Here is an 11,582-nt window from a genome sequence, read left to right as displayed (position 1 = left end):
CAAGCATTTTGGAGGACAGGAATAGAATTCAAAATTACCTTGACAAATTAGAATATTGGTCTGAAATCAACAAAATGAAGTTCAATGAAGACAAGAATTACACTAGGGAAATAAAAATCAGATGCACAACTAGAGAACAGGGAATAACTGGCTAGGTAGTAGTACTACTGAAAAGGATCTGGGGTCATAATGGATCACAAATTGAATATGAGCCAGCAGTGTGATGCAATTGTGAAAAAGGATAATATAATTTGTGGGGGAGGAGTGTTGTCTGTAAAACACAGGGGTTCTACTTGGCAGTAGTGAAGCCTCAACTGGAGTACTGTGTCCAGTTCTGAGTGCCACACTTTAGGAAAGATGTAGAGAAATTTGAGAGAGTGCAGAGTTCAGAGAAAAATGAAGATGAAGGGGGAAAAAAAGGTTTTAAAAAACCTGACTTTGGAGGAAAGGTAAAACTGGGCACACTAACCTTGAGAAAAGAAGATGGGGGGAGGGACATAACAGTCTTCTAATGCGTTTATAAAGAGGATGGTGATCAGTTATTCTCCATGTTCACTAAAGATAGAACAACAAGTAATACTGTTAATCTGCATCAGGGGAGATTTAGGTTAGATACTAGGAAGAACTGTCTAACAATAAGGATAGTTAAACACTGGAGTAAGCTTCCAAGGGATATTGTTGAATCTCTGGTTTCAGAGTAGCAGTCGTGTTAGTCTGTATTCGCAAAAAGAAAAGGAGTACTTGTGGCACCTTAGAGACTAACAAATTTTGGAGAGGAAGATGTCTGTCTCTAAGGTGCCACAAGTACTCCTTTTCTTTTTGTTGAATCTCTGATACCGGAGATTTTTAAGAGCAAGTTAGACAAACATCTGTCAGGAATGGTCTTGGTATACTTGGATCTGTCTCAGCACAGGGTGCTGGACTAGATGATTTCTCATGGTCCCGTCCAGACCTACATTTCTATGATTGTACAGTGGATAAACATTTGTGTGTGTTCAAATTAGCATTAAAGTAGCCCCCCTCTTCTTCCACCGTGACTTTACAATGAAATATTAGAGAGAATATCTTATTTACAGTACTGAAAGAAATGTGATATATAATAATAAATAACTAAAAATCAGGATGGTTCCGTTAATGCTTTATAGAAATTATTTGAATTCATCCCTCAGAAAAGGAAAAGTGAAAAATATGTGGAACTTATTTTCATTTGATCCCAATCTAAAAAAAAATTACATGATCATTTTCATTAATGAAGCTCTCAACATGGTATACATTTCCAAGTCTGTATTCATGAAGCCCACTGGCTTACTCGTGGGGGGAAATAACAATGTGAAATCCTGAATAATGTCATTTTTTTGTTTTAGCTAAACAATAAAAGATCCCATAGGATTAGCTTTATTAACATTATGCACATTAATAAATTGATCTCATGCCAATGATATTGTGCAGTGATATGGCGAGGGCTTGCATTCAAAAGGAGGAGTTAGTTGTGTGTTTTTTAGGGTCTAATTTTGTTCATTTGAATGTGTTTTTGTTCCTAAGGTCTGGGAATTGGGAACATGTTCTATGTGTTTTATGAAGATGGAATCAAAGTGATACAACCTGTAGAATGTGAATTTCAGAGACATATTAAGCCCAATGAAAAACTCCTCGGGTTTCAGGCAAGTATTTTATGAATTTATTTATAGGGGTTTTTTTCTTCAGTGATTCTTTTTTTTAAAAAAATAAAAATGTCAATTTAATGCTGGTCGAATGTGCCAGGATGATGACCATGGAAAGTGAAGTCTTCTACGTGTCCATTGGAGCAGGTAATTGCTACAAACCAATGTGCCTCAGTGCTGAACTGTTTGTATTGTTCTCCATTTTATTTTATTTGTCTAAATTAGACAGTCAGCTCTGGAGATTAGAGACCTCTGCTGGTGTAAATTGTCATAGTCAATGGAAACAGTTAATACCAGAAGAGTGTCTCACTATGGACCACAATTAAAGTTGGTGTAAGCAGTTGCATCTCTTTGCAATGAATGGCGTTGTACGCAGTTTCATCCACTTCTGTGTTCAATTTTTGCGTGTTTGTAAAGCACTCTGTAAACAGTAGTTTAGTCTCCATGTCCACTCATTTCATTGACTGGGGTGATGGGCACTTCTGATAGGAACACTTTTGTGTTCGTATCTAAATTAACTCATTTTGTATAGTCCATTATAAAGCCTTCAAACGGTAATAACTCTTTCTCATTGCACATCTGGACTGGATTTGACTGATGGAGCTTTAGATGAAAACCTCAGTCTAACAATCCATGAGCAAACCCCCATGGAATGTTTTTCAATTACCAAAAGTACATTTAAGTAAAAAAAAAAAAAAAAAAAAAACCCGGAATTGTCTCTATGGAATTTGCCTCTTCAGCTGTCATTACAGAAGTCATAGTATGCAATACACAACAGCAAGATATATTTTTACTGTGAATAATCATACTTTCAGCAGCAAATCATACCTTGATTTGTGCTGCTTAAGTTAAATTAGGTTGACACAGCCAAAAATAAGCCAAAGACCTTTCTTTATGGATGGTTAATTCAAAAGCTGATTATTTAAGAAATTACTGAAAATTTTATTGGGTTAAAGTGAAAATGAGAATGGCATATTTTAAATGTATCCTGTGTTTTTTGTTTAAGAATTTAATGATCTTCAGAATGATTAATGATATGGATAAGTAAGTTTAATGAAGAAAAATCTTATTTCTTTTTTGCAGCTTTCCATTTCCAAAATAACATTTTCATTAAGCCAAGGAAATGTTAGAGAGTGACTCTTTTTCTTTAAATAGGAACAAACTTGGTGTCTCTGTAGAATGTATCTTGGTTTATGTATAAAATTTATAAGGTAGCACATGGAGATAGATATAGAGATATAATTTAAAAAGGGTAAACAGTAGATTTTGCCCGTGAATGTGTAGATCACCTCCATTAACATCAATGATAGTGCTGCACGTACATCAGAAGGCTGACTTTTTCTTCCCTTGAATAGGCAGGTTAAAGGGGACTTTTTCTTGCAGAAAGAAACATGAGTATTCAGACAGTTACCTTAGTGTGTGTGTTTTGTTTCGTTGTTGTTTTTGTTTCTGTTTTTACAAATACTTGTTAAACCACTCTTCACTTCCCTGTCCAAGAAAAAGGGGTTGGATTTTCAATGAAAGATTCTGGAGTGTAATAGGACAAATAGAAGTCCATTGAGATTTTCTTCCTAGAAGAAGGACTGAAGCGTGGATTTAACAGAATTCCCAATATACACTCTTAATATCAAGACAGCAGCTGTGTGCTACTCAAAATAACTCATTGAGCAGGAACTTTAGTTACACTCTGCAAAGGAGTCAGTTGTTATCTTTCTCATACCTCTCTGGAAAAAGCTCTGGGTTTGCTCTAAATAAAAATTCAGTTTTGGCGCGATATCAGATTTCATCAACTTTCAGCTTGTGCTCATTGACTGGTGAGGGTTCATGTGATGCAGTCTGACTTATTCATTCTTCCCGCTTCCTTTGCCAGAGAGCTTTACAGGGTAGTATTTTAGATATATCTACTTTTATAGCTGTGCATACATTTTTGCCCCACCACTTAATATACCTACCATGGATAAAACATTTCCATTATTTAATTCTTTGATATGTCTACAAGAAACCATGCAGTGGTTTTTTTACAAAGCTATCTAAATATGAGCCCTTCAGTGGAAGAAGACGAAAGTGAAGCATATGCACAGCTCCTTGAATTAGTTTTTTTAACACCTTTCTGATGTAATGCTCCATACACTCAAACTCATATTTAGGGCTCTTTGGTAGCTGTGTACACTCTGTTCAGTATTTAGATGTCTACATTTTGAAGAGGGGAAAATGTAGATTCCCACCAAGTATATATTAAGATTTTCTAGGCACTCATTCTATTGAGCCTCAATCCAGCAAGCATTTACACAGGTGCTTAACATTTAAATCAATGGGACTACTAATAACTTCAAAGTTAAGTATGTGCTTGAGTACTTTGCTGGACAGAAGCCTTGTTTTGTTGCATGCATCCATATTTGGTTCAGTGGCATCCCAAACTTGTTCTGTTTTTTCCCCAGAAAAATAGAAGCCTACGCTCCTTTCAGAAGTTTCTGAATGTATTGATTCCTTTCATTACATTTGTGCCAGAGGAACGTGGATCTCACTTATTCTGAGAGCAATAATGAAGAACTTAAAATATTTCATAGATGGCATTGGTTATACCATTCTAAAATTTTACCATTGTGCAGGGGATCTTTTTGCCCTGCAGAGTGAAAATCATTGAGTTACTCTTAAAACAAGCAAAAACCCCAGATCTTTTCCCTTCCCCTGAGGCTGGTGGAAACCCAGGCTCACTGAAGTCAATTACAAAACTCCCATTAACTTCAGTGGAGCCAATATGTCAACCCTTGTCTGTCCTCTACACAATTATACCAGTCCATGACAGCATTTAAGCACATAACGTTCTGATGGGGCCAGATTCTTTAACACTATTTCTTATCCTGAAATTGTGTTGTAATTCTTGTTGTTAAATTGCAGGTTTAACGTTTTAAACCAGGATCCTGTCCTTCTAAAATGAGTGCATATAATAACATATAAAGTATCTTGTACAACCTGATACCATACAATAGTTAACACTGATACCAACCAGTTTCTGGGGACAGTATACACATTCCTCTAGCTTTTTCAGGTTGCTGGTCTATCTCAGCTGAATTACACTAGCAAACGAAGGACTAGATTATGAAAGGAAAGCTATACTTCACTGTATACTTTGAAAAAGCCACGACTGGTTCAACATGTCCAAAGACAGTTGTACTCTTTGTGAGATGTGTGGGGTGCTCACCTTGAATTTCTGACTGGAATCTTGTCCAACAATTTTTTATGGAAAATTTGCATTGAAAACTTAAGCCCTAACCAGTAGAAAGAGGGGTTTTTTGAGATTATTAATTACAATTATGTATTAAGAGTTCATCAGATTATCAAATAAGTGTTTAAATGACTTGATTCAAAGCCCATGACATACAATTGGCCACACTGCACCTTTAAGTAGGTGGGGAGGATGTTGTCCAGCTTGCCAGAGGAGAGGGAATAGTACTTTATGGGTTGGAGTGGGGAAGAGGGGCTCAGAAACTGCTGCCAAAGGCAGAGTGGATCAATGTGGTGATGCTGATGTTGCAACTCATGATGTAGAAGTCCGGTGCAGGTATTCCATAGGGAAGGGATACAGTGACCAGATAAATGGCTTGGTAAAGGACTTTAAAAGGAGGTGTTTAGGTGTGGAATGGGGGTGGGGAGTTCTGGGCTCCTATGATTGCTATGGCAAGGAGTCACCCCCTTTTCTTATAACCCACCTTAACCGTCTTTTTTTGGGGGGAGGGCTTGGTAAGATCCCAACTATGGGTTGGCTGGGGTACCTGGATGGAAAAAGGGGGGGACTGGTGAAAGCCCCCCAGGTAGATACTGAATGAACATGGAGTTATCTGCACTGTATACTTTTAGCTGCTGGGTCATGCCAGACATCTAATAATAAAGTTGTAGCCTGATTAAAACCATATGAAGTGTCTTCTGTCCTCTTTTTGGTATAGCTGGACAGTGGAATCATAGTATTGACTTCAGTGGCTTTGGATTAAAGTAAAATTTGTCCACAAACAGATGTTTTCTCTTTAGAATGTATTGTTGCCCTAACATCTTCAAACATTCTTTACAGTACTTCCAAGGAATTATTTTCTACCATCCCTTGATTTGATTTAGTAGTCATTTTCTGAGTAGGGAAATGCGGTGAAAAGAATTAAATAAATTAACTTTTTCCATTGCTTTTTATCAGATGTTTGCTTGTCTTGTACAAAGGCTAAATTAGAAAAAAGGTAAATTGCTCATTTTTTAATTTTAAAAAAACTAGTGCATTTATACCTATACTTTAAGGAAAAAATATTTTATCCCGTTATCAAACCACAAGGGAAATTAATATTGAATCTTAATAGCAGTGAGTATAGTTTTAAAGAGAACTCCAAATTTAGCCTCCTCACATAATTTTTTACCTCTTTAAAAGGCAAAATTTCAGCTCCATTTATCCCAGATATTTCTGGGACCTCTCGAATGCCAGATAAATGGGGGAATGAATTAGTGGGGAAACAAATGGGAAACAGATTCATGTGGGGAAACAAACCATATTTAAGATAAGAGTTTGGGGATTGTAGTGTTTGTATACCACTGATTTGAATCTTTCTGTATATTTGTGTAGAGGATGTTTTGGGGGAGAGGAAGGGTCAGCTAGTATATTGTGGAATTTAAAAAAAAATCATAAAGCCACTATAGTGATTCCATGGTTCCATTTGCATTGGGAGTTTAATTTATAAACTTTAATTTGACCACCTCTTTAATTATTTGAGACAGCATTTGTTTTACATTTTGTGTGTGACGAAGAATAGGAGAGAAAAAAATTCTGAATATTCCATATCTCCAGCTTAGTTTCACATAATTGCAAATTTAAAAAAAATATTAGCACTTGAAATTTCATGGGTCTCATGATTTTCTCCATTTTCACATAGATACATTTTAAAATTCTCAAATAGCTTGATCTATGCTAAGGGTCTCAAACTCAATTTACCTTAGATCCAGTGCCAGTTGTCAAATCCTCCCAGCAGGAGGGAAGAGAATTTTTAGAGTGATCCAAAAGGTTATACATTTGATTAATTACATAAAATTGAGAAAATGAACATTTAAGCTGAGCATCAGAAATAATTTCCCTGTTGATAAACCCTGAGCATAAAAAGGTGTCAGAGGCCATCAGCATTGATCTTTCTGAAGGAGTGATGGCCAGGAGGTCTGTGGGATAGTCTTTCAGAGGAGATGATAGAAACTCCATCACTTGAAATCTGACAATTATGTATCATGTTACATATTTGCTTCCTCATACTAGCAGCCTTATACGTATACTCTTTACACAACAAAGAGCTATGTGAAACAATATTTTAATAAATATGCAAGAATTTCCCTCCTCTAAATTCATGCTTCTTTTTTTAAACATACCTTGTTCCTTGAACTAGCACAATTTTATAGCCAGTGCCAAGGGAATTTTATTCTGCATTCATGTTCCTTTAAAGGGGATGTTCTTCATGTACTATCTCAGGGGTCAGTAACCTTTCAGAAGTGGTGTGCCAAATCTTCATTTATTCACTCAAATTTAAGGTTTCGCGTGCCAATAATACATTTTAATATTTTTAGAAGGACTCTTTCTATAAGCCTTTAATATAACTAAACTATTGTTGTATGTAAAGTATATAAGCTTTTTAAAACATTTAAGAAGCTTTATTTAAATTTAAATGAAAATGCAGAGCTCCCCAGACCAGTGGCCAGGACCCGGGTAGTGTGAGTGCCATTGAAAATCATCTTCCATGCCGCCTTTGGCACACGTTCCATAGGTTGCCTACCCCTGTCTCATGAGAACTATCTCATGGAACTGAATGCAGGCCCTCTTCCCTATCAATCTTCAGGATCCTCCTCCTCTTGAGATTTAAGAACCATAGAGAAACCAGTGGTTGTTAGTGACTTTGTATACAAGTAGGTCTGACTCTTGGGATTGGTAACGTATTATTTTTCACTTTGACATTTGAAGATCCTGTCTATCAGAGGAACAATGATCAAAAATGCTGATGCAATAGAAAAATTAGCTTTAAATCATATCTCATGTCATGATAAACATATTATTTAGTACCAATTCTGTTGGTATGGCATAGTATTTTGTTGTTTTCCTTTTACTCTTTTCAAAGGAGCCTTATGCTTGGAAACAAAATTCTTGTTTAAGAGCTCATTGATTCTTGCTGCTTATTTCCTATTTGCAATCATCATCCTCTGACACATTATAATCATTTATATAGCAACCAATTATGATATATCCAACAGAGAACTGTAGATGAGGAATAAGCAGCAGGTGAATTGCTAGGGAGAAAAAAATGTTGCTTTGATCAAACTGTCCCAAGTAGTAAAAGTTGGAGAAATAAACAGAAAAAAAAACCTTGATGTACATCTCTAAACAGAATATATTTCAAATTCTTCCTAAGGCTTCAAATTCAATGGAAATTTTTGCTATTAACTTCAATGGGTTCAGGATTTCACCTAAGACTTTGAAAAAAATTCTGACTTAAAGGTGTTTGTCCACATTGGTTTTAAAACTAAGATGATAAACTCCTGGAATAGTCTATACCCTAACCTTTTTTTAATTCCTTGGATGAAATGCAATATCCCTTGTATCTGATCCATGAGGAAACATGATACAAACAGTAATTGTGACCAGTCTTTTGCATTGCTTGAGTTTATTGTTTTGATTTTCATTTCTCTCTCATTTGTTTCTCTTGCATTATAGGATGAAGTTTGTCCCAAAGCTGAAAGAGATACTGTTCAGAGATGTGTGTGGGCATCTGCTGTTAATATCAAAGACAAGTTCATTTATGTAACTCAGCCTACTTTGGACAGAGTGCTTATTGTTGATGTACAATCCCAAAAAGTTCTGCAGGTACTTATTTCTAACTTTACAATTAATGACAAGTATGGATTCAACATCTCCAGCTCTGCTTCTCTATATGCTTTTCAGGGACACAGTCAACCTGACAATTACCTCTTATGTCTGAAAGCAATTCAACATATTGTTGTTACAATTCACACCAAATATTACTTACACTGAAAGTAATTAATGAACACTTCCCGCCCCAAACCAATTTGTTTACTTTGCGTATTTGACAGCAGTTTGTGTTTAGTCACTTTCACTTTTCCCCTGCATATAGAGAGTTAGCAAGAAAGAAACTAGCTGAAAAGCCCTTTAGAAACATAAAGAATCAGTACAACATTAAAAATATTTTAATATACTATTTAAAGGGTGCTCCATCAGAAAATGATTTTTTTTTAATTTGTCAACTAAAAATAGTATCCATTTTAGATGTTGTTATAGACCCTATATACAGACATTCAAGATGCTACTTGTTAAGTTCTTTGCTGTGCCTCTTAAACACAGTGTAAACACCTCCTGGGTGTGGTGTTCTTTCCCATCTAGTGACACAGAGACCACTTAGAGAGCAATTTGTGAGTTTGCTTTACAGCCTCAGCTAACAGGCCGTTGGCTTTTAGCTCATGTGGTAGAGGCTTATACACTAAGCTCCCGAGGTCCCTGGGTCAATCCTGCCCTCTGATTGTCAGGGTCTGTGTGTTATAAGTGGGGGCTTGTCCAGGATTTCAACTGGGAAGTGTCTGAAGCTCGGGTCACGCTTCCTCAGCTAGGGGAAGTATGTAACCTACGCACCTCCTGGGTGTGGTGTTCTGTCCCATCTAGTGGCACGGAGACCACTTAGAGCAATTAATGAGTCTGCTCTACAGCCTTAGCTAACAGCCAGTTGGCTTTTGGCTCATGCTTTAAGCTCCAGAGGTCCCCGTTCGATCCCGCCCACTGACAACCAGGGTCTGTCGGCATTGCAAGAGCATAGAATTCCACAGCTCAGGGAGAGTGAAGCTCAAGATGACTTTAAGCCACCTTTCTGTCCTCTCAATTCTCGGCTGCTATGGAGGTAGGGAGGCCCCCAACATGACTTTGACAAACTGAGGGGCTTCTTAAGTTATGGCAACCTGTGTTCTCTATTTGGATCAAGAGGTCCTCAGGCTCTATTATGCTTCCACAGAAAGGTTCAAGCAGAGGTGAGAATCCCTCCCAATTGCTCCATGGAGTACAGTTTTGATTTTTTAAGAAGGCACTATAAAATCTTACGATAGGCTCAGTTCTGGTGACATTACTCACATGTACAGTCATATTGATATCAATAACCCAGTAGTCCTTACTCATGTGAGTCCTCCCATTTAAGTCAATCAAGATGAGGATTCATGTGAGTAAGGACTACAAGACTGAGCACTGTGGACCTGATATTGCCCCATTTGAACTCTGTGCAAACTTGACGTTAATGCAGCAGGATCAGGCCCTCTATCACCTGCTACATGGGATGCTCAAATATAAAAATATGCATGGAGAATAATAGAATAAGCTTTACAATGTCTAAAAATGTGTCTCCAAAATACAAAGAGGTTACTTGTTGTAAACTCTCATGTGTTTACAAGTCATAACAAGACAGATAAAATTTACAAAGGCACAATTGCAGTAGAATTCCTTTTCCTCTGAGTTCAGTTTGTCTAATACCTCTACAAAGGCATTATACTCAGTTTTTCATTTTTAATCCAAAGATTATATACAGTGGAATATATTATACTATACAGTCTTTTTGACTGTTGTCATCTGACCAAGAAAATTAGCTTTACTTTGTTTCCAGCTGCAACACAGGTCAACCAATTACAGGCATTCAGTTTGGAACTGTCAACAGTCTTTTGCCAGCAAAGGAGTTTTCTAATTACTGTCCATTTCAGATCATGTAGAATCATCTTTAAACTTATTTTAAAAGTAGAACTCCGCACTTTTTGCAAGCATCTATGAATCCAATTCATGAATAAGCCTAATAACTTGTTAACAATTCAGCTGTCATCCTCAGGAAAAAAGTAATTATTTCAGTGAGGGTTTCTTATACCACAGTGCATGTTCTCATTCAAATTGCAATCACACAAGTGTTTAATGTCTACAAGATTCTGTGTAACATGATGTAATGCTCATGCATAACACATACTTTTTAACAATATATAAAGTTGATTTTTAATAACACTTTAGGATTATAACAAAAATATGCAAATACAGCCGAAGTTTTTAACTTGAGATATAAATCATTCCAATTACTTGTTTTTAAAGTTATCTTTTTTGTCATCATAAAATTCAATGGAATACATCGTTAAACTACCCTAAATTAAAAACAACAACAAAGGCCTTTTTCTGGAGCCCACTTTGTGTTCCCCTGCAAGAGTCCCCAGTGCTGGGGGAGGAAGAGGATTGTGGATGGGGAACAGAGCTACCCTGTTCTGCACCAGGGACTAAGACATCCCCTTAATATGGGAAGCACAAGCCACCTCCCACCAGTCCAGGCTGACCCTACTGCAAGTGCAAGGATGACTTCCCTAGAAAATCTAAGTTTTTGCAAAGAAAATTTTGAATGTCAAGGAAAATTCCTATTGTAAAACTGAGATGTATTTATATAAAGCAAAATATCAAATGATGATATTGTTGGACATCAACTTGGGGAATTACAGAGGTGACTTTTGTCCAGGAATAAAAGCCTCCGTCTTAATGGTACAAGGAGACTTAGTGAAAGAAATGCATTTTCCCCCAATAAACTTAAATACTTAATTCAGACAAATATATATATATAAGATAGTTCTCAAAGGTGTTATAGGAAGTAGGATAATAGGACTGAGAATAACTGTTGGACTAGAGAAATGAACTGAAAGGCAGCCTGTCTCTCTATTGAAGTGATTGAATAGAGCTTCTTTTGAGCTCAACTGATTTCCCTGAACATGGGATATGCTTAGGCAATCACTACAAAAATACCGTGGGACTTGCCTCATATGACTGCTGTTAACCATGCACATACTTAAAATATATAGCTTGACAACCACCTGAAAAGTCTGCGAGTGTTTGAGTGAAGA

The 11,582-nt window shown here is 36.7% G+C and overlaps 1 protein-coding gene across 2 annotated transcripts in view; it reads left to right on the top strand.

The window, feature by feature from the left end:
* FSTL5 (follistatin like 5) overlaps positions 1–11,582 on the top strand; it is a 560,774-nt gene that overhangs the window by 502,532 nt on the left and 46,660 nt on the right. For both annotated transcript variants that reach the window (XM_038400977.2, XM_038400978.2), the window contains 2 exons: positions 1,543–1,661; positions 8,383–8,532. In XM_038400977.2, coding sequence (XP_038256905.1) covers positions 1,543–1,661; positions 8,383–8,532 — 269 coding nt within the window. The remainder of the gene's footprint in view (positions 1–1,542; positions 1,662–8,382; positions 8,533–11,582) is intronic.

Source organism: Dermochelys coriacea, chromosome 4 (genome assembly GCF_009764565.3).
Source record: "Dermochelys coriacea isolate rDerCor1 chromosome 4, rDerCor1.pri.v4, whole genome shotgun sequence".
Lineage (NCBI taxonomy): Eukaryota > Metazoa > Chordata > Testudines > Dermochelyidae > Dermochelys > Dermochelys coriacea.
The sequence above is the reverse complement of the archived record's forward strand: the minus strand, read 5'-3'. Positions and strand labels throughout refer to the sequence as shown.